The sequence below is a fragment of the Lolium perenne genome, chromosome 7 (assembly GCF_019359855.2).
Source record: "Lolium perenne isolate Kyuss_39 chromosome 7, Kyuss_2.0, whole genome shotgun sequence".
NCBI lineage: Eukaryota > Viridiplantae > Streptophyta > Magnoliopsida > Poales > Poaceae > Lolium > Lolium perenne.
The window spans coordinates 186,017,688-186,041,351 of NC_067250.2; the positions used below are offsets into that span (position 1 = coordinate 186,017,688).

At 46.3% G+C, this 23,664-nt stretch overlaps 1 protein-coding gene and 1 long non-coding RNA gene across 2 annotated transcripts; both read right to left on the reverse strand.

Annotated features, from left to right (window-relative positions):
* Window positions 1–8,309: 8,309 nt before the first annotated feature.
* Window positions 8,310–8,848, reverse strand: LOC127315695 (uncharacterized). The gene is made up of 3 exons (XR_011747921.1): window positions 8,581–8,848; window positions 8,427–8,504; window positions 8,310–8,356 (listed from the first exon to the last, which is right to left on the reverse strand). It is a non-coding gene; the product is annotated as an uncharacterized lncRNA (long non-coding RNA).
* An 8,999-nt stretch (window positions 8,849–17,847) lies between these two features.
* On the reverse strand, window positions 17,848–20,553 carry LOC127314703 (putative UPF0481 protein At3g02645). The gene is made up of 2 exons (XM_051345221.2): window positions 20,171–20,553; window positions 17,848–19,293 (listed from the first exon to the last, which is right to left on the reverse strand). The coding sequence occupies exons 1-2, from the start codon at window positions 20,551–20,553 to the stop codon at window positions 17,976–17,978; spliced, it is 1,701 nt and encodes a 566-aa protein (XP_051201181.1). The 3' UTR covers window positions 17,848–17,975.
* Window positions 20,554–23,664: the final 3,111 nt, after the last annotated feature.

Below are 23,664 nucleotides of genomic sequence, written 5' to 3' on the forward strand. Positions count from 1 at the left end.
GTCCTCCGCGAATCCGTCAAGGATTTACTGGGTAGAAAATCCTTATGGTGTTCCGCTCCTTTCTTGATGCTTTCTCCATTGATTACTGATACATCTCTTTTTCAGAGGCCGCCAATTTAACTGTCAGTCGACGTCATCAGCTTCGGGAGGATTCTACAGCCGACGCCTTGTCACTTGCTGCTGAATCAAATGTCCAGATCCTCAGGTTGCTGCAGAAGTCCAAGGGAGCACTGTCGAAGTTATATTCAATGATCTTCCCTAAGGCGAAGCTGGACAAGACTCTCGACGAGCCGTGGCGAACACTGAGAGGAGCTTAGGCCAGTATTATGATGCTGCTAGAGGTCCTGCTTACACCATTGTTTCTCGGATGGAGTCGTGCCTTGAGAAGGATTTGAAGTCGCATTGGGACCGGGGAGCTCGACTATGAATGTAATAGCCTTATTTCCTGCATAAGATTACTTTGTGTAAATTTATTGCATAGTATGCTATGTTAATTCAATTGATATTTTATTTGTCGGGGGCGGCTGAGTGATCAGTTCAACCTGCTCTCCCGACGACTTCGTTGGATTATGCAATGTTATTGCGAAGCCTCTGTGTATGTTTTGTAAGAGCGAGACCCATCAACTTAGTCGAGGGAATTAGACGCTTGGCATCGTCACGCGGTGCACCGGTTTGAGCCTTGTTTTGTGATAATGTAACCATCGACTGCAGCACTCGTGTATTTTCTTGAGGCTTGGATTGGTTGTTTTCTTTTTGTGTGTCACTAATCTTAGCTCTCGTTGAGAGTATTTAATTAATGACACTGCGTGTTTCCTGGGCCAACGCTCCCGATGGGAGTAAGAGCCGAAGGTAGGGGCCTCAGTCGACCTGTTCAAGTGGTGGGGCCTAAATTGAAGAAAGGAGGCAGAAAACCTGATTAAAACTTTATTTATAAGGAAAAGCAACCTTAAGGGCTGTAAAAAGTAAAAACAATCGCGCCCTATGTATAGAACCGTCGCAGGTGTGCGACATTCCATGGATTTCCGACATCTTTTCCTGAAGTTGGATTTTTGAGTCTGTACGCTCCTCCTGGTATCACTTCGGTGATGATGTAGGGTCCCTCCCATGGAGACTCGAGTTTCGAGGGTCTTTTTTGCTTTAGCCGAAGTACCATATCTCCAACGCTAAAGCATCGGTTGCGTATTCATCGACTGTGGTAGTTCCTCAGCGCCTGCTGGTATACCGTGGTTCTGGCTAAAGCAATGTCTCGGGCTACATCTCGGAGGGCTACAGCATCCTGCAGTGCGATGTTGGAAGAGGGTTCTGTGTATGCCGTCACTCGAGGTGCTTCGAATTGAACGTCACCGGCAGGACTGCCTCGGCCCCATGTACCAGAAAGAATGGGGTGTACTGAGTCGACCTGTTCGGCGTGGTACGCAAACTCCAAAGTACTGATGGTAACTCTTCGACCCAAGCTCCTTCTGCGCCTGTAAGGCGTTTCTTGAGGCCGTCCCCTATTAGACCGTTGATCCTTTCCACCTGACCGTTTGTTTGCGGGTGAGCCACTGATGCAAATTTCAATTTTATTCCTCTGTCGTCACAAAATTCTCGGAACTCTTTGGAATCGAAGTTAGTCCCATTATCTGTGACGATACTGTGAGGTACGCTGAATCGACATGTTATTTCCTTGAAGAATTGGATTGCTGTTTTTGCCTTCTGGTTTCGTACTGGCACTGCCTCGATCCACTTTGTGAATTTACCGACTGCGACTAATAAGTACGTGTGTCCCCCAGGCGATGATCTCGGCAGTGGCCCAACTTGATCGAGTCCCCATTGGGCGAACGGCCACGCCAAGGGTATCATCATTAGATCTGTTGCAGGAGCGTGTGGTTTTGGGGAAAACCGTTGGCAAGGGTCGCACCTCATGACCAGATCTTGAGCGTCTGCTGCCGCCGTTGGCCAGTAAAATCCTGCCCTGAAGGCTTTTGCGACAAGAGCCCTACTTCCTGCATGATGCCCACAGGTTCCCTCGTGTATCTCGCGCAGCAGTGCCCTTCCGTCGTCGATGGCAATGCACCTTTGGAAGATACCGGATATGCTACGCTTGTAGAGTTCACCGTTTACTATGGTGAAAGCTTTCGATCGCCTGACGATTCGTTTTGCTTCTACTGGATCCGCCGGCAGTTCCTGCCTTGTAAGATACGCCAGGAACGGTTTAGTCCATAACGGTTCAAGGAGGAGGACTTGTTCGGCTGAGAGAGCTGGAGCTTCGTTGATAACTTGCTGCAGGTTTGCCTCTGCATCCTCAGTCGATGGTTTCAAGGGCGCCGGCGTCTTCTCTTTTATTGATCGCTGAGTAATTACTTCGTAAAATACCCTGTCTGGGATGGGAGAGCACATGGAGCCGATGTTTGCTAAGGTGTCGGCTTCCTCGTTGCTGGCTCTGCCGATATGTTTGAGCTCACACCCCTCGAACTTGGCTTCCATATCTTGATACAGTTGCCGATAGGCGATCATGTTGTCGCTAACTGCGTCGCACAGATTCATCGACTGTTGTACTACCAAGTTTGAGTCCCCGTAGATTTCCAGGCGAGTCGCTCCACACGCCTTTGCCATCTTCATTCCGTGCAGCAGTGCTTCGTATTCTGCTTCATTATTTGTCGGCAGAGAGAAGTTCATACGTAGTATGTATTTCATCTTATCTCCTTGTGGTGATATCAATTACTACTCTGCAGCCGCCAGTGCTTCGCTTTGACCCGTCGAAATACATTATCCATGATCCCGACATGTCGGGTGCCGCCGGTGTCCGGGATTGGATCCAATGCCACAAAGTCTGGGAGGATTTGGGATTTTATGGCCGTCCGGTTAACGTAAGTTATGTCGTGAGGTGCTATCTCGATAGCCCATTGAGACACTCGACCTGTGGCCTCTGGATTGGTCATTATATTTTTCAACGGCGCTTCACTCACGACGACGATCGGATGCTCTGTGAAGTAGTGGCGTAGCTTGCGGGCTGACCTCCATACTGCATATGCCAGCTTCTGATGATGAGGGTACCTCTGTCTTGCGGGTGTGAGTACTTCGCTGAGATAGTAAACGGGCCTTTGTACGCCATGAACTCTTCCTGCCTCTTCTCGTTCGACGACCAAGACGCTGCTGAAGACTTGGGCTGTCGCAGCTATGTACATGAGCAGTGTTTCCTTCTCGCGGGGGGTTACAAGGACTAGAGACGTCGACAAGATCTTCTTCAGATTGTCGAAGGATTCCTGTGCCTCCTTTGTCCACTCGAACTTTTCCGATTTTTTCATCAAATTGTAGAAAGGCAGAGCTTTTTCTCCTAACTTGGCGATGAACCTGCTGAGTGCTGCCAAACGTCCTGCCAACTGCTGCACTTGATGCAGATTCTTTGGCGGCTCCATGTCGAGAATAGCTTTGATTTTCAAAGGATTAGCTTCGATTCCCCTGGCCGAGATGAAGTACCCTAGTACTTGCCCCCCTGGTACTCCGAAGAAGCATTTTTTTGGATTTAGCTTGATCTTGTACCTGTCTAGGTTATCGAAAGTCTCCCGCAAATCGTCGACGAGGGTGGCAGTGTGCTTCGTTTTTACCACGATATCGTCGATGTAGACTTCGATGTTTCGCCCGATCTGCTCTCCAAGGCAAGCTTGCATGCAACGTTGGTAAGTTGCTCCCGCATTTTTCAGCCCGAAGGTCATGACGTTGTAACAGAAAACGCCGTGTGGGGTGATGAACGCGGTTAGCTCCTGATCTTCCTTCTTCAATTTGATCTGGTTATACCCAGAGTAGGCATCGAGAAAGGAGAGGCGATCGCATCCGGCTATGGAATCGACTATCTGATCAATCCGGGGCAGCGGGAAGTGATCTTTCGGACAATGCTTGTTGAGGCCAGTGTAGTCGATACACATACGCAGAGCGGTGGTGTCCTTCTTGGGTACCATGACAGGGTTAGCCACCCATTCTGATTCCTTGAGCTCTCGGATGAATCCTGCTTTGCGAAGTCGATTGATTTCCTCACCAATTGCTCTCCTCTTGGGTTCAGAGAATCGACGCATCGACTGCTGCACTGGTTTGGCTGTCGGGTCAACATTAAGGGCGTGCTCAGCGAGTTCCCTGGGGATACCTGGCATGTCGGATGGTTCCCATGCAAATATCTCCCAGCGCTCACGGAGGAACTCGATGAGCGCGCCTTCCTATGCGACCGTGAGGTCAGCCGATATATTGACCGTTTTCTTCGGGTCAGTGGGATGCACCTGTAGCTTCTTGGCTTCCTTTGTAGCATCGAACTCGTCGGATCTTACGTTTCGGTTGTCGGCTGGTGGGTGCGTATGATCCACAGCTGCGTCGATCGCGTTGAGTTCCTCCTTAGCGCCGAATTTCGAAGCGATCTTCTGAAACTCCCTGTCACAGGTGTCTGATCGAGCAAAACTCCCGTGAACGGTTATTGGGGTCCCGTTGTTGCCTGGCATCTTTAGTTTTAGGTACGCATAATGAGGCACGGCCATAAACTTGGCAAACGCTGGCCTGGCGAGGATGGCGTGGTACTGGGACTCCCAGTCGACGACTTCGAACTCGATCTTCTCTTTCCTGAAATTGGTGGGCGTGCCGAAGACTACGTCCAACGACGTTTTCCCAAGAGAGTAAGCGGGTCGAGTCGGTATAATGCCATGGAATCCTGTGTCGGATTCCCTCAGCATATCGACTGTTAAACCCATTGCTTTCATTGTGTTGGCGAATAGTAGGTTTAGGCCGCTTCCTCCGTCCATGAATACTTTGCTCATGTTGTACCCTCCAATCTGCGCCTCAAGGACTAGAGCTGCATGGCCGGGTCTAGGGACGGCTTTCAGGTGATCTGTCCTGTCGAAGGAGATACTTTGCTCTGACCAATCGATGAATTCGGGTGTGTCGATCATAGCGACTTCCGCGTACTTCACTTCTCGCGAGAATTTCTGAATTTCCCTTTTTGAAAAGCTGGTTTTATGAATCATGCTGACCTGCCCGCGCGGTTCTGGGAATACCTTGGCTGGTACATATTCGTCCTTCTCCATTGGTTCGTATGGCTTCGGCACGTATGGCTCTGGTACGTACGGCTCTGCCCGATAGCTATAGGATCTCGCCCTCTTCTCCATCATGTGGACTCTTGATATAGCTTCACTCCTGAGGTCATCACAGAACTGTCGAATCTCCAAGAAGTGTCGGCAGTTCCTCAATAGGTGACTGGATTTCTCTCGACCGTCCTTTGGGTCGATATAGGAGTGGAGGTAGCACGGTGCATCGAGTTGCTCCGTGGCCGACAGGTGTGGTGAACGAGCGCGGCCATGGATCGATTGCATGCCCTCCTGTTCCCGTTCGGACTGGCGAGGGTTAGGCGCTGCACGTTCTTCTTCTTTATAGCATAAGTCCCTTCGCCTTTTCTTCCGCCCTGTCGCGGAGTCAAAACTTCCTTGGCTGCTTCCATGCGTGCTCCTGGGTGGAATTCCCAAAGTTGCTGCCAAGGTATCCTCTGCCGAAACCGAGGGCCTGAAATCAGACGCATCCGTCCTTGGGAGGAGGAGAAAGCCTCCGGAGTCGACGATAAAGTGGACGCCTCCAAAGGTAGTGGTCATGTCGTCACACGATTCCGCAGGAATTGAGTGCGACGTTTTGGGGTGAGGTACGAACTCGAAAGATCCGCAGCGGATCGAATCCTTTGGATTTGGAGGTGTTGGCGACTCAAGCACGAACGCTGCGGATGTGACTGGTACTGCCGATGCCCTGCCTTGTACCGACAGGTTTCCCATAGACGGCGCCAATTGTCGAGGGTGCTCCTCGGCAATGCCCTCCGATAGGGGCTTAGGGTTGATGGAATCCTGCAAGCTGACACGAGACATCGGTACACAGACAAGCGGGGAGAGCGATTTACCCAGGTTCGGGGCCCTCGATGAGGTAAAACCCTTACGTCCTGCCTGTCTGTTCTTTGATTATGATGAAAACAGGTTACAATGGGGTGCCGAATACTTCGGCTGAGATCTAGTCGAGATTGATGTTGCTAGGGTTACCTAGCTCTAAGCTTTTCTTGGCTAAGGTTGCTCGTGTCCCTCGGCAGCCCCTCTCCTGGCCTTTATATAGGAGGCCAGGTCTCAAGGGTCCTAACCGAGGACGACTAAGTTTACAGTAGTTTTAGATCCAATCTTTCCTTGTTTGTTCGCTTCCTTGTGGAGATTTGGAATTATTGGGGAGTTTTTAGGACCAAGAAACTCACATTTGTCAATTCGGAGTAAGTAGCCTCTTTGCCGGTTTTATTTTCTAGCTCGTTGGTCTCAGATTTGGTCAGCCCCTCTTCAATTTGCATATCTGTTTGGCCCTCTCTAAATATTTCTTCTTCTTCTAGTTCAAGATTCTCAGGTTTCGAAGTTGGTAATGCTTGCTCCTTTGCTCCATCGTTGATGGTTTCCTGTACATGCACACAAAACTCTTACATTAGTGGAGAACCAGGACTACTAAACAACCGAAGAGTGAAAAATCTTCCAGACATATAATGCTTTTTCTTGTATTGCCTTTGTCGACTCGGGGTTTGTATCATTGTATTTGGTTATCACTTCTTCAGTCTTCATATTATCTGTGTCCTCACCCATTGATCCCATGTCGATGTTTTCCTGAAAACCAAGCATATAGCACTTTTAATTACGAAATCTTGCAAAGTATTTAATTACGAAGCCTTGCAAACTATGAAGTTACAGAGATATATATTATTACCGCATTGATAGCATGGACAATAGCACCGAATCTGGGTGGAGATTGATCCGCAGAGGACATCGGGGATGTCGCCCCAGACATTGAGAATGATGCAACACGGCCAGATTCGTAGGGCGAGTGGACAATCTTGAGGTGGAGGAGGCCGGCGAGGTGGAGGAGACTGTGGATGCGGCGATTGTGGTAGGGAAGAGTATCGTGGTGACGACTTCTGGCGGTTGCTGTAGAGTTGTAGTTGCCCACGTTGGTGGGAGTCTGGAGTCCCTTATCGATCGAGGTGGAGGTGGAGGAGAGTGGGGATGCGGCAATAGCTACAGCCAGATCGTGAGGCAACTGGGTTTTTTTTTCTCCTAGGGAATCGTACTTGTATAACAAACTGTCCATATCTCTAGCGTACACTATTTTTATTGCTCTATCCGGCTGATTTATCTCTGGCCCCTCGTTTTTATTTTTGCCTTTTTTTTATACCCCACGTAGTTGTAGACATTGCCTTTCTTATTTGCCTTTTCTTATACCCCATGTACACAAATGCCGTTATAATATATTAAATGATTAAATTGGGCATTCTACTTTTTTAGTTTATCGATCTCTCGGTTCCACATATATATTTATTTTTTTCCAAGGTTTTTGACGGTAAATATCAATTTATTTATGTCCTTGATTTCTTATTAGGTTAGAGATTTGTTTTGGCATCACGAATTGCAACCGTTGGAGAAGGAAATGAATATGAAGTTTCATGTAACGGCTGGTTTGTCTACCTTGGATTGTCAGGTATAAAGTTTCATGTTTTTTAAGTTACCATATCTACTTTTCGAAAGCATTATCATATCTACTATTGCATCATATTAAGGGAAAGTGGTGTTTCGATGTTACATGATTTTAGATTTGAGGAGTTTTGATATCATGGACTAAACGGACCTGTCAGCATTCGGCCTGCATTGGTATGCACACTTGTCTACCTACTTTGTTTGTTTCTTGATACTTCATACCCTTTTATTACGGACAGTCCAATTATTACATTACAAAACAAAATCACTATGTGTTGGTACAAAACAGTTGGCTCCAAACCAACCTGATAGCACAGTACCAACTTCTGAATAAAGGAAACAAATAGTCTTTAAAACAGCACCCTTTTCGTGTTGGAATAATCAAGCATTCTAAAGGCTTATTTCCCTTCTCCATATACATACACGCGCATTCATGTACAAGAGAAGCACTACAGGTACAAAGTTTTTGCATCCATTTATTTAGTGGAGATGTTCTGGATGGTTTGCAAGATGTGAAAATAGTAGATACGGAATGGAGCATCTTGTGAATATAACAACATGTTATATTTATTATTACAACAAAGGATAGAATAACTCGCTTAAAACACCATCCCTTTCTAAAGAATTATTGATTCTGGACATACATGCCTAATCAACTTCCTACTTGTCAACTTTATCTGGCGATGTGCCGGGTGTACTGCGCTTCAGATAGTTGTACATGTATTTGATCGAAGAAGCTTCAGCAGGTAGATGAACTGTGTTGTACTCGTTGGCTGGATTTTGAGCATCCCTCCTATGAAGTACAACATTTTTTACCGCTTCACCGTAAGCTGAATCATTATGAATTCGTTTGCGCACACCTACAACATGACTAATTAGGACATATAGTTATCGAGATTGGTGAAATAGTAATAGAAAAACTACAGTCACCTTCAAGCATGTCAAACTGATGACATGCTAAGCACCGATGAAATGTGATTGTTGTTGCTGCTGTACTTAAAAGGCTTCCTATTTATGAAAACATCGAGTAAGTACAAGTGAGAAATGGATTTGGTATATAGCACTTATTATAGTTCAGACTTACTCGACGCTTGGTCAACTTCCATAAAGGTTGCCATTAGGAATGAATAATGCCTTTCCCCAAAAAATAGTTGTTCTCTATGGCTGTCAGCTAGTTCATCTAAAAACCGGAGGAACACAGTACGATCATTGGAGTCCACCACTGCTAATTCCCTCATTCCTAGAGGGAAATATGTGTCGTGGTCAATTGGGCCAACATACATGATAACTCCCGCGATATCTACATAATAAGATTTGTTAGTACATAAAACATGAAGCTAGCACCTAGTCGATATAATGTAGTCATGTATGCAGATTTTGTGTACACAAGAATACCGGTGATTGATCCATTTGGTAAACGAAGACGTCATACTCATCCATATCTGCTCATTTAGAAAAGTGTGTATAATTATTAATAAAAACAATTGTACCTATTCAATTTAGGAGGAAATAACGAACCAAATAGACTTCAAAAGCTGGCCGCATATACTATTATTTTTCATGATTCTGGTGTGGTAAAAAAGGAAAAACGCAGCACAATGTAATGGTAGCATGAGGACAATTGCTATACAGATCTAGGAATTTGTGTAATGGCCAGAAAAGACAATATTCAGAATTAAATTCCTTGTTACTTCTAAAAAGATACTTGCTACCTCGATTTGATCTATCAACAAAATCACAAAGTACCATTGGAAATATATGTCATACCTAGAGCTTCTAATCAGATCCTCTTCTTTTTCCTCTCAGCAGCCTCGGCTTTTCTCCTTCTGTTTGTCTTGTCAGAAAGAATGTTCTCACGGCTCCCTTAAATAGACCCACAGAGGCATGCATGAGCAACAGCTAACCCACACATTCACTAACCCAGTCCACTCACACATTACTCGGCTACCAGAAGCATACATGCAACTTGTAACTAACTCTGACTTGGCCAAGTCACACGGTTAGAATTATATGTTGAGTCTGTCTGACCGCTTCTAACGTGTGGCTAAATGTGACATTTATTTTTAGGTATGTTAATTAACTTTGCCATTTATTTTTGTTGGATTAACGTGTGGAAAAATCCTAATACAATATATTTTTGTTGGATCAACATGGTATGCATGTAAAACTAATCTGTCAGTGCCCTCATATTACGCGTAAGGCGTATCTTCCTAATCTTCTCCCATAAATAAAATCCGATTAATCCGGTCCGAGGAAAATGATGGTATCCTTATGTTTAATAATATATACCTCTGGTGCCCTGTATACTCTCGCCACAAGGTCTGGACGGTCTTGTGGTGTCTGTCCGGGTTCAAGTTTGGATGTAATCTCCTCCCAGTGTGGGTTGCAAGTGATTGTGATAAAGTAATCAGGCTTCCCAAACCGCTGGACTAACGCCATCGCATTGAGGAATCTTCGCTGCATGTCTCTATCACCTCCTGGAAAAGTCCGCGGTAGCACAATTCTCCTACCAACATGCTTACCACGTGTCTCGCCAGCATACATGACGTCAACAACACCCTTCATTAATAAAACAATCAAAACATCATTGTCCTGTTAATTGACATGCGTAGGGGAGGCGGTGCGTGTGTGATATAACATGGAGACGATATGATACCTGGTATAAATCAGCATGAATGCGCTTCTGACTCTTAGGATTGGAGAAAAAATCAAGTCTCATAGTCTCACACTTTATGTACATGTTGACAGCCCATTGCTGGAGCTCGCGTGCACCGAACAATATAATGTTGAAAAGTCCTTTCCTAACTTGTAGCTTGAAGCAATAGTACTCCCTGGCGCTAACAAATTTTCTTTTACCTCCGTTTTCACCATCATCCTGGTCCTCTTCATCCTGGTCATCTTCATCATCTGGAACATGGATGAGAAAATGATTAATCGTCGATCGTTATTAAGAATCATTAAAAAGTGAAACTTGTTTTGTCAGCATGGGGATAATTACCTGCTACCTCATCCGTGTTTTCTTCCAGATGTACATTGGAACTTTGGTCTAGATCTTGCAAGGGTTCACGCTCTGTGTCATCCTCTTTGTCCCCTTGCTAAGTGACTTTACGTGGTATCTCATATGGTATCCGACGGTTCCACCCCGTCTCCCCTCTCGGGAAGAATAATGGATACGCCAAAGGATCATAGCAACCATAGTAAGCTCTAATAAATATAGGACGGTCCCCTTTGCCATGCACGACAACCTGCCTATCAAAAGTGTTTTGCGGGTCACTACCTTCAACCCACATCGCGGCCACCTGTGAAGCTATGGGGACATTGTACCTTCTCTGGTCCAGTCTTATGTCCGTGTTAAGGGATATTCTATATTCTTCCAGGTTCGGAACAGATCCACAGCTTTTAAAGGTCTTCACATAGGGGTTGTCCTTTAGTATCTCCAGAATGGCCCGTATGATATTGATATCAAGATCTGGAGACCGCTTCACTCTATGTTCCAAGGTTACATCTGTATCATAGAAGTAGAGCTGGAGATGTCTAGGTCCTTTATCACCTGGCACCAGATCATCCATTTTATAATATAGTGCCCCTTGTGCACGAAATGTATACACACCGGTTCTCGCCGCACTGCTGATGGTCTTGTCGAGGGTCACTCCAAGGCTTGTGAAGGAGAAGTGGGTGTTGAAATATCGAATATGCTTTCTGAAATATTTCGCATCAGCATCAACCTAACTTGTAAACAAACGGCGCAACTCTTGAGGAACTTCAGGGGTAGCTATCTTGACTTTTCCTTTTCTGCAACAGAAAGCAGGGCCCTCATATTGTAGCTTCATTGCTCCACAATGGATGCAGTCTGGTACTGTTTTCAAAACATGATGCTTCTTTGGCAGATTGTGGTACATGAAGTCATAAGAATCATCATTCTGTTCACTCTGAGGCACATCAGTTGTCAATCGGTACGAATCAAATACATCACTTGCACAAGCATAACAAATAGTAATTTAGTAGATGCGGCACTTATTCTGACCAGAATTTAATAGTTATAAAAAATTAATTATTGTTATGAGTTACCTAGACCAGTAAAAATCCTGCACTCTTCATCATCATCAAGCACTGTTTCTTCCTCTTGCATGGTTTCCGTGTTTTCTGTGTGCAAAACAAGTTAAATTGGCTTAATGTATATATGAGGCCTTATAAAAATGTGCACAATTCGTTATGCTATTTTACCTTCGAACCTAGCATCTTGTTCAACTGGTTCAAAAATCCCCGGAGGATCAGATTCATCAGTAATGTTTGTCTCACCTGGATCTGTATTAAATAGCATAACAATTGATAAATATCAGTTTACAAACGCAATAAATGAATGATATGCACAAGCAGTTCTGAATATTAATTCCGTTGTACAATAATACATGGAGAGAACTAACTGGTATGGACATGAACATTAGTACAGCAACAATACCTGGCTCAGATTATTGTGCGTGCATGGCAGCATTGGTTCGTGGGCTAGATGCGGAGCTATTTTTGACATGTATAGTATCGTTGTGGTCAAACAGTGTCCCGCTTTCCCTTCTGCAATGCTTATACTTGCGGTTATTGCGCAAATATTCTTCCCTCTGTTCATCCGTCATGAGCGAGTATTTTTCCCTGCGTTGATACCGTCTCTTATGAGGATCTGCACTTTTTGCTACAAAACTCTCTTGCCCATGAAAATTTGCAGATGTGGACACATGCCCCATAGCTGACTCGCAGCATGGCCTTTGAGTCACGTTGCTCATTGGGGTATGCGGTGAACTCGGTATATAAGTAGCTGGTGGTTGAGACCCGTCGAGTCCACTCCTTGCCGCATCTATCTTTTGTTGGTGGGCTATACGCTGTCTCTGTTGATACTCAGCTTTATTTTCTTCAGACATTCGAGCATACCATGACATGTTAGTGCGTTTTGGGCGGCCTTGGCTTGGGCATACGCGATTGTTTGTTAGGTCTGTCACAGGACCAGTAATAAAACATAATTGTCAGAGAATTTCCATAAACACACTGTCACATCATCACACTCGCATCACACTCGCACAAGTGTGATGTAGAGCATATATACTTGCTGAAATAAATTAAACAAGAGGCCCAAGAATATATTACCCGATATTTGGCTGAGTGAACCTGCCCCAGTAATATTGGATTGGGCGACAAGAATAGGTGTATTTCCTCCTGGTTTTGCTTGCATTTGCCATGCTTCATTTCTGTGCAAACAATCGGACTCATTGTCATCGCCCAGTTGAGATGTATAGTGCTGCACATGTGGCGCCATATCTGTAAGTATTTGTAGCTGCGAAATCAGCCTTTGAAATAACATGGCACGTATATGTTGGAAGTATAGAAGACATGACCTTCTTCAGTATCTGTGTGACTCTAGATATTGTGGTGACCTGTGTAGAGCATGGTATGTTTTCCTCATTGTTAGCGGCGTATGGCTGTTTTTTAAGCTCCCGTAATTCACGTCGGCGTTTTAAGATCTCATCTTTATTATTTGCATACCGCTCCCTATCCCTCTGCCTTCTGAGCTCTTTAGAATCTGCATACACATCTCACTTTAGTATGTGACATAATAATGATGAGATTGCATCCCAAAATATGAACACATGAACATTGTGAGATTAGATTGTAGAGCATTTTTAATTGTTCAATTTAATAAAACATGATGCAGACAAATATATTACCAGATAATCGGTTGTGTGAACCTGCCCCTGCAATATTGGACTGAGTGGTAACAACATGTATTTGTGCTCCTGGTTTTGGTTGCAGCTGGCATGCTTCATTTGTATGGAACCAAGCGGACTCATCGTCACCGCCCACCTGAGATGCATACTCGTGAACATGTGTCGCCATACCTGTAAGTAGTTGCACCTACAAATTTAGCATTTCTAACATGGCACATATATGTTGGAAGCATAGAACACATGACCTTCTTTAGTAGCCTGGGTGACTCCAGATATTCTGGTGGCCTGTGTAGAGCATGGTATGTTTTCATCATTAACAGGGGCGGTTGCCTGTTTTTTAAGATCCCGTAGTTCATGTCGGCGTTTTAAAATCTCATATTTTTTATTTGCATACCGCTCCCTATCCCTCTGCCTTTTGACCTCTTTAGAATCTGCATACACATGAGAAGTTAGTATGTCAGATAATAACGAATGTGAAATAATAACGATCTTACTAAATATTGCGCGTTCTGTCAGCTACCTTGACTTTGCCCGTTGGTTATATCTTGGAATGGAGCCCGTGAGGAAGATGCCATACCAAATTTAGGTTCCTCTACCCTTTAAAATTAAGAGGCATTAAAACTGCCAGCCAGCAAATTGTAATAGTATCAATGAATAATTGTGAAATACTGTATCTTTAGCTATAATTTATATTTGCATATATAGGTAACTGATTGACATCAGTCACCATTACATATCCATATGGCACTTTCTGCTTATTGATACAAGCAATGACACCCGAGTATGGTTAACTTTAGTTTGAACATACTCTGTGGTTTTGATCGCAGTAAGATGACATCAATTGGCCACCCCACAAGGATATAGTTAGGGTTCCAGGATTTTGTGGAAATATCACGTTACCAGTATATTTTCAGCAGGTAAGAGTGAGTTCAGTCTGTATTTAGCTTGATTTTCATGAAATGCTGTTAGGTTACCCCTCATTGGTGAGGATTACACCTGTCATCTAATTCTGATAGCTTTGTGTCCTTTTGTATTATTGTAAATTTAGATCTGGCTATATCTAGATTTTATATAATCACCTAGCCTAATAAAACTTCAGTTGGATGCCTATTTTATTGTCAGCTTTGACAAGCAACTGTTGGGTATTATATATTTTGATAGGAATTAACATGAAAGAAAGCTACGTGGCATTTTGTAAAGGATTCCAATTGTTGCGACATTAAGTTTTTATTTAGAATTTGTTAAGCAGAGGCATATAGATTAATATTTGTTAATGTGACCTGCAAATCTAGATTATTGCAAAACCTAAACTGCATATATACCTTCCAGGGGTAGAGTACCTTTTGTTTTATATGATAGTAATCATTTCTTCCAGGAATATAACCTAACAATCCAGGAATACACTCATTTTTGCTACTTGCGCAAAGGAGGTAGTTACAAATGCAAAGGTCAATGTAGTGTTGTCTGACAAGGCAGTACTGAAACATGTAGACAGAGAGCTTGCAAGATTAGAAAATGAACTGAAAGAGCCGGAGTCAGCCTCCTGCACAAGTCATGTCTCATCTTTGAGAGAGAAGGATGCACAAATTAAAAAGGTAATTTCCCTCACCTGAAATTTTGATGCTTACCAAAGATCAATTCAATGGTGACAGCTTTCTCGATTTTTTTGGCAAATAAATATATGCATATAATTCAGTCAATTCAGCGGTGATAGCATGAGAACTTTCTTCAATTCAATCACATTGCGCGACTGCAGGACATCCAGGGAACTGCAGAAATTAAAAGGTGGTTTTGACTGTAATTTGGGTGACTTTCCTGCAAATGTTCTATCAAATTCTTGTAGAACCCAGCGTGAGTACATGGGTGACAATCAGGTAATCGATACGTAACACATTGATAAGTAATATTTAGTGGTAATGTACTCACTGAGTTCACATTATCCAGATCTGAAAATTTTATTTCCCATCATCTAGAGGGATGAGAAAGACATTCTTTCACAATATAAAGGGTTTCAGATTATAGTATGTTATACATATACTTGATAGATTAAGAGTATTAACCCATCCCAGTAATGGCAAGAGTAATTATTAACACTGGATTACCAGTTGACTCCCTTTGTGAAAAGGTAGAGGAATCAAGAATATGATGCAAAAAAAAAAAGATGAGATTTAGTTTGATGCAAAAACTATATTGAAATCTTCCACTACCGGAAAAAATGCCACTGCCGTCCACGGGGTCATTGCCGTGCGCGGCTTGCACAGCAAAGCCGGCTTTGCCGTCCGGGAATAGTAAAACGCACGGTAAATATTTGCCGCACGGCAAAGTTTAGGTAAACGCACGGCAAAGACGGTTGCACGGCAAACGACGCCAAAAACGCACGGCAAAAGGAACGGGAGACGCACGGCAAAGAAATTTCGCACGGCAAAGAAAATCGAAGCGCACGGCAAAGAGACCACGCACGGCAAAGATTGTCTTTGCCGAGCACTTTTGAAAAAACGCACGGCAAAGATTGCAGTAATACGGACCGTAGGATCACGTCTGTGTTGAACGGCTGAGATAGATAGTCACACGGATAGATGACATGGCACACCCAATTCCTGGCCCACCACCACCACTCCACCACCAGCACCCACCCGTGACACTCTCTCTCATTCATTTTCTCTCCCTTTCTCTCCACACACGCACAGAGCACCAAGGCACACGCACAGAGCTCTCAGGGAGACGGGAAGATGGAGGGCGGCGCTGGCGAGGAGCGTGGCTCTCCGCACGCGCGGCCACCGGAGGACTCGCTGGCCTGGACGCCCGATGCTCCGCCGGTGTCGACGCCCAGCTCCGCCGCCGCCAGCCACCGCCTCGACGCCCTCCTCCGCCGCCAGCCAACCCCACTCCACCCGACGCAGCGCCGCCGGCCTCGACGCCCTCCTCCGCCGCCAGCCAACCCAACTCTGCCCGACGCCGCGCTGCCGGCCTCGACGCCCTCCTCCGCGGCCAGCCAACCCAACTCCGCCCGACGCCGCGCTGCCGGCCTCGACGCCCTCCTCCGCGGCCAGCCACCCCAACTCCGCCCGACGCCGCGCTGCCGGCCTCGACGCCCTCCTCCGCGGCCAGCCACCGCCTCGACGCCCTCCTCTGCCGCCAGCTTACCACTGGTGGCTCGCCACCGGCTGCTCGCCGGCGCCGGCGCTTGCCCTTTTTTTTACTGTTCTTGAATTTCTTTGCCACCGCGGGTCAAATGTGCACAGCAAAGAGCATGCCGCACGGCAAAGTGAACGGCGCACGGCAAAGGAGAGCGGCGCACGGCAAAGCGAACGATGCACGGCAAAGCCTTTGCCGTGCAGTTTGGTGGGACGCACGACAATGACCGCTTTGCCGAGGCAAACGTTGCCGTCTGAACTTTGCCGGGCGGAGTTGCATGGCGAAGGCTTTGCCGTGCAAATTATGCCCTTTGCCGTGTATTTTGCTTGCACGGCAATATCCTCTTCTCCCGTAGTGTTCTATATCCCGGTTAAGATATGGTACACATATTTTTGTTCACATCTTTGATGCTATCAATGCCCCCTACATTCATTTGCAAATTATTGAATGGTTACTTGTGGTATGCTGAATGTGAGGATTTTGGTGGATAGTGATAATCTAATGTACGTGTATTGATATTTCCATGAAAGTTTAGAGTTGTCATGAATTGAGGTATGAACTGAGGTTCTTGCACTTTGTGATCAACCCTACTTGTTGTAAATATCCACATATTTATAGCATGAGCATGAAACAAATGTATAAAAATTGTGGGAGATATGAAGCAACCAGGGGCTACCATGATAAATGTTTGTTGGACATTCAAATGAACCTGAAAGATTCTTGCATATGATACCTGATGCTTGTTCTATTTGCAGGGCCGATTTTGTGAAGAAACCCGAAGAAAGATGTGGAGTTCGTTTGGCATCCGTCTAGTGCAGCAGGACGACGACGGCGAGAGGACGGCGATTGGGCAGCAGTGTGACGACGGCGAGAGGACTGTGTCCTAGACGGCGATAGTGCAACAGGGCGACGGTGGCGAGAGGACGGCGATTGGGCAGCAGTGTGACGACGGCGAGAGGACTGTGTCGTGGACGGCGATAGTGCGGCAGGGCGACGGCAGCGAGAGGACGGCGATAGTGCTGCCGGGCGAGCACAGCAAGAGGAAAGCGTGCTGGACGTTGAGAACTGCTGCTGGGCGACAATGGCGGCGAGAGGACTGTGTCGTGGACGGCGATAGTGCGGCAGGGCGATGGCAGCGAGAGGACGGCGATAGTGCTGCCGGGCAAGCACAGCAAGAGGAAAGCGTGCTGGACGTTGAGAACTGCTACTGGGCGACAATGGCGGCGAGAAGTCGTGCTGGCGAGGGCGAGAGGACGGCAAGAAGTCGTGCTGGCGAGTGCGAGAGGACGGCGAGAAGTCGTGCTGGCGAGGGCGAGAGGACAGCGAGAGTCCTGTTGCGGGGCGTTTGGAACGGTTTTGATCAGCACGATCGATCTTATTATTTCGTGGAGCTGGAGACGGTTGTGGTCCGTCCGTCCGCTCCGTTCAAAGATGTGTGGGATTTGAGGCGTTGGATATATTGTTTCAAAGGCTCAGATTAGTTGGATGGGACACTCTGGGGGAGATAGAAATAAACTACTACGATCCATAATATTAATTTAAATTTAAAACACTCTAACATTTACAATGGATCGGATGGAGTATAATTTAATCTGCACATACCACGGCAACAGACCAAAGTAGGCTAGTGAGGCTACTGCCCTCCTCCGGTTGCGGCCGGCAGCTGCGGCAGCTGTAGTATGCCGCCGAACCATTGTTTGCAATCATAGAGCGAGCAGAAGGTCTGCAGCGCCGTCATGAGCAGGAGCACGATGGCGGCGAGCAGCGTGAGAATCTTCCACGACTGGAACACATACCGCTTGAGAAGCCTCTTCGCTTTCACGGATGCCTTCCTGTTCCGGTACGCGTTCACTTCCCTGATCACCCCGTCCATCAGCGGCACCTTGCTCGGCCGCACCGCGCGGCACATCCCGTTCCACATGTCCGCCGCCTCCTTGTCGCTCTTCATGCCGTTAAAGATTATCCCACTTTCTCTCAGGATTTTCACGTCCTTGTCCGAGTCGATGATGCCGTTCATCAGCTCCGTGTACCGCGCCAGCACCAGCGGCCCGCGCACGGCGGCGGTCTCGTACGCCACCAGGTTGCGTAGGATCACCTCCGTGTTGCCGTCGAGGCGGACGACCGGGAGGGTCAGTGTCGCGGTGGCCGCGTCGAAGGCGATCCCTGCCATCCCCTCCGGCGCCGGCACGAACCGCACGCCGCAGCCCGCCAGCTGCTCTACGGACGGGATCATGATCTCCTGCACCAGAGGCGAGTTCACGATGCTTCCCAGGTTTACGCCCTTCAACCGCGCCTCCACGTCCGTCGAGGCCATCAGCTTCCCGAGCATCGGCGCCAGCACCGCCAGTAGCGGTACCTTGCTCATGATCTTCCCCGGGAGGCTCGATGCCGCGCTCAACGGCTTTGAGATAAGGTTCTTCTTGATGAACCGCACGGGCGCGATGTTGAGGCTGGACACCTGCATGCACGCCTGCTTCACCTTGTCGTAGTCCGGGATTTGCTGCTCGAGCGCGTCCATGGAGAGGAGCTCCTCCGGGAACAGCGGCGGGAGCTCCGCCGCCGTGTCCTCTGCGAAGACTTCCGAGGCTGGCACCAGGAAGTGGTAGAGGAGCTCCAGCAGGTGCGCGTACTTGGCGACGTCGCCGGCAATGGCAAGCGCGGTGGTCTTGATGGGGCACACCTCCCTGATGAACCGATCAAGGACGGAATGCATGGCGTCAGCCACGACCTCCTCGGAGGCGTGGCGGAGCTCGAGCGCTCCGGCGAAGAGGAAGAGCGGGATCTGGTTCTCAAGCATCATGGCGTCGCGAACCATGACGTTGATCCAGTTGGTCGCCGAGGACACCATGTCGGTGGCCTCTTCGACATGGTAGCTCTCCAGGAAGTCCAGGAGGAAGCACGTGTCGATGGCCATCATCCATGCCAGCGTCTGCTCGTTCAGCTCAAGGAACCTACAGTCATGTGTGCATGATCGATGGGTTAAAGTTATTTTTACAGAGCTGATAGAGTTCAGAGAATTACTCAATACAGATATAGTACCGCAATTGATTTAATATTTGATGCAGTAGTATCTCACAAGTTGCATTGGCTTATATTCGCATGCCCAAAACGATGCTACTAGATTACATTATCTTGACAAAGTTAACTATTTCGTGAAAGCTACGTTAGATCAACTAGTGACGGTTGGCTAGAAATGTCAAATTGCTGTGCTCATCTCTGCGACGTCAACTGTTACCCTCTTTTATGAAACTCTCAAGACAAAATATAGACTGATGAAACAACTAAGATGATATCTCTCTTTTTTTAGATAACATCGCAGGAGATCTGCGAGTCATTATATTAATTAAGCTAGAGAAGTGTTAGTGTGTTACAGATTTTTTCGATAATTAAACTTTATTACTCAAAAAAGTTTTAAGCATTACACTCAACCTCTGCATAACCAGGATGCACACAGCCGTTTAGAAGTGTTACAGATGAGACCGAACCGGCCACAAGGCAAGATCCTTGCGCCGAGCAACATCTACTGCGAGATCTCAACGCAGCTGCGTTGGTCGCAAAACCACAAGAAGGAGAGAAAGAAAAGATTACATGATTTCTATCGCTCTTCCACGTCTACATCTAACCCATTCTTGCCACTCGTTCCGGATATCTCTTTCCACACGGCAATAATAAGAGAACGAAGGGCGAATTCATCGCGGCCAATTCGTATGTGGTGGATGGGAATACGTGTTTAGTTATGTACTAATATTATATGCATTTGTAATTTCCAGGCATGAAAATGTGCGTACATGTTTGAGAGGATGATACTGAATTCGCGCGACGTTGTACCTGTGGTAGGGTGCCCGGATCCTCTCCTTGAAGCCGACGAACTTCTGCACGAGGTCGTCGAACTTGCGGTCACCAGCGAAGAGCTTCTCGGCGCGCTTGGCCGCGGCGAGCTTGTAGCGCTCCATATCCTTTAGCTCGGGCCGCTGGTAGTGGTACGGCCCGATCGCGAAGTGCTGCGGTGTGTACGCCTCGGGCTTCGTCGCCCGGAGCAGCTTGGGCACGTCGAAGACCTTGGCCACGGCGCCCAGCTCCTCGGCGGCGGACTCCATCCGCCGCCGCACCAGGCTCACCCACCGGGACTGGTGGTCGTCCAGCTCCAAGCCGGCATTCCCGGCCGCCACACCGACGAACCGCGCCTGCGCCTCCAGCTGGTCCAACGCCATCTCGAATCTCGATGGATCGGCGAGTGCGAGCTGATCTTTGATCTTGATCGATTTCCTAGCAAGCTGGCTGGCTGGTTGGTTGGTTGATCGGTGATTAATGAAACAAGTCTGGTAGATCTGTATGCAGGGCTTCGTTTGCAACTGGGTTAGTTAATTAGGTCAATGCATGAACTGTGCTGATCGAGTTAGCCAGGCGTTGTATATATAGAGATGGTATGCGTGCAAGTGGGTATGGTATTGTATGCTATGATCGGTGGTTTAGTTGCAAACGCACGAGTTAAACAAAGCTAATCGGGAGTGTGACAGATGCGCACATAGTGAAGAAGAATCGCGGGCATGTTAGTGTCCAGGATGAACTTAGCTTGTTAGCATGTGGATCATGTGTGCGTCCATGCGTTACCTTGACGTGATCAATGATATGATGGTGGTGTGTTAAATAAAGGTTGCAAGCGCGGCGGGTGTCGAGGGTTGATGGATCTATGAGTATATATGGTGGTGTTTAATGGAGCGACGGTATGATTGACTCAAGTAGGCCAGCCAGTGGGCATCAGGAATAGTAATACTCTCTCCGTCTCAGTTTACTAGTTTTCTCCGTATCCCTAGATCATTAATTTGATCTATATAATTTAAATTATATAATATAAAAAATATATCATTAGAAAATAGAACATCTAAACTTTCTAATGATATACTTTTTATAACATATAACTAATGCTAACTTGATTAAATTTACGACCTAGAGATACGTGCACACCTAATAAACTGTGAGAGAGGGAGTACGGGGCTCTCCAACATGTTTTTTTTACATGATCTCTCCAAGAGGTAGATCGAATGGGAAAAGGGGGATATTCAAAATCAGGAGAAAACGTTGGATTGAACACATAATCGAAGAGGGGCCTCCCATGTTGATCTGAGGGTGGCACGTGGGGCAAAAACCTAGGGCAGCCAAAACTTCCTTGATCACGGCCTCCTTCTTGCCACCGTCAGACCGCAATATTGGGATTGTTGTCGGCAGCCGGCTGAAGCGGCTCAAGTCAAGTGTCCAAGGATCTGCCTCGGCCTCGTCCGGCACTACCGGCGTCCGGTCACTCAACAATATACTCCCTCGTTCCCAATTTAGGATTCATATTAGGTTTGGTTAAAGTTAAACTTTATAAAGTTAGTCCCACCATATATAAGAATATATTAACTTTTATAATACCAAATGCATATAATATGAAAATATATTTCATGATGATTCTAATAACATTGAGATAATATTGTAGATGTTGCTATAATTTTATATATATATAATTATCGTTTACAAAGTTTGAATTTGATCAAAACTAATATGCATCCTAATTTAGGAGAGGGGGAGTACGTCACCTCCAGCAATTCCATGGAAGATATAATCGCTCCATGCGATCTCAACTGATAGCTGCCCCGACGGCTCCACACGCTGCATGAGGCAACAAACCACCAGGAAACAAGGCTCACACGATTTATGTAAGCCGTCTCGAGCCAAACTACGACATCGAGATGTAGGAATACACCAAGATCTTCGTCCAGCTCTATACCAATGATATAAATCATCGCCAAGGTCTACATTTGTGGTCTTCAGCAACAAAACCACGACAAAAGAAAAACCCGCTGCCACAGATCCGCTATTATAATGACACAAAAAGCCGTCACCGGAAAAAGATTCTTGCCGCCGCCACGCTACGACACAAAAATCCGCCGCCGTTGCAGATCTCGGTCGCCAACGTGCTATGACACAAAAACATGCCACTGCCGTAGATCCCGCACAAAACTTAAACCCTATGACACAAATCGCTTTTTTTTGCGACTCCAGCTCTAGCGGCTACATCGACCACAAAAACCTCGACAAGGGCTACATCACGCTCAGCTACCTTGACATCGACATCAAAAATACATCTACAACAAGTCAAGAACTCCAGTCAACAACATTTGTATTGTCACTTGCGTCCACAACAATCCCGTTGTGACTGCGGGAAGGAAGAGAAGGAACCAGAATGGAACGATCATGATGACATGCCGGAGAAGGCGACAAATGCGCATGACTTCTCCAGCCGCAAGCATTCGCTTCACTCCTGCTATGATTAAAGGGGAATATTAGAATACATGTACGAATGATATTAGATAAGAATTAGATATTCTTGTAGTCCAAATATTTTTCTCTCATTGTACCTCTATATATACCCCATGAGGGTCAAATCAATACAACACAGGAAATTATGATTTCTACAGAGCTGACTGAGAATTGGCCGCTGCCGAGAAACAAAGAGGAAGTTTACACATAAATCTCAACTATGAAAAATCACCTAAGTATATCTACGGAAACGCGACCCAACTTGATAAAACATGAGAACATGCACTAAATTCATGGTAGAAAAACATGCACCGTAGAAGCGTCGGACATACAGTTTGTGAAGTTGAAATGGGGCCAAGTTGCTCGATACGTCTAAAACGTATCTATAATTTTTTATGCTCCATGCTTGTTTTACACTAATTCAGATATGTTTTGCTCATACATCGTTGCACTTTTATACATTTTTTGGCACTAACCTATTAATAAGATGACACAGTGTCAGTTCCATATTTTCAGCTGTTTTGTATTTCAGAAAATTTGTATATGAAATATTCTCGGAATTGGACGAAAAAAAAGCGGAAGTCAATATTTTACTGTAACGAAGACGAAGTCCGAAGGGAGATGAAGAGGAGCCATAGGGGACCAAACCACTCCTTGGCGCGGCCAGGCCTAGGCCCGGGCGAAGGCATGGTGTGGCACCCTACCGGAGGGGGAAATCATCGCCGGAGGCATCTACATCACCATGCCCGCCTCCGAAGTGATGGGTGAGTAGTTCATCCCTGGACTATGGATCCATAGCAGTAGCTAAATGGTTGTCTTCTCCAATTTGTGCCTCGTATTTAGATCTTGTGAGCTTTCCTACATGATTAAGATCATCCTTATGTAATCCTACATGCATGTTGTGTTTGCTGGGATCCGATGAATACTGTATACTATGTTGAGATTCATTATATATTCATGTCATATGTTATTTGTGATCTTGCAGGTTCTCCGTTGCTAGTAGATACTCTGGCCAAGTAGAT

Bases quoted from the DNA above. Each gene is read 5' to 3' on its own strand.
- LOC127314703 (XM_051345221.2), bottom strand. From the start codon at position 20,553: ATGGCGTTGGACCAGCTGGAGGCGCAGGCGCGGTTCGTCGGTGTGGCG. The intron at 19,294-20,170 runs GTACAACGTCGC...ACATGACTGTAG, and splicing joins ATCCGGGCACCCTACCACAG to GTTCCTTGAGCTGAACGAGC.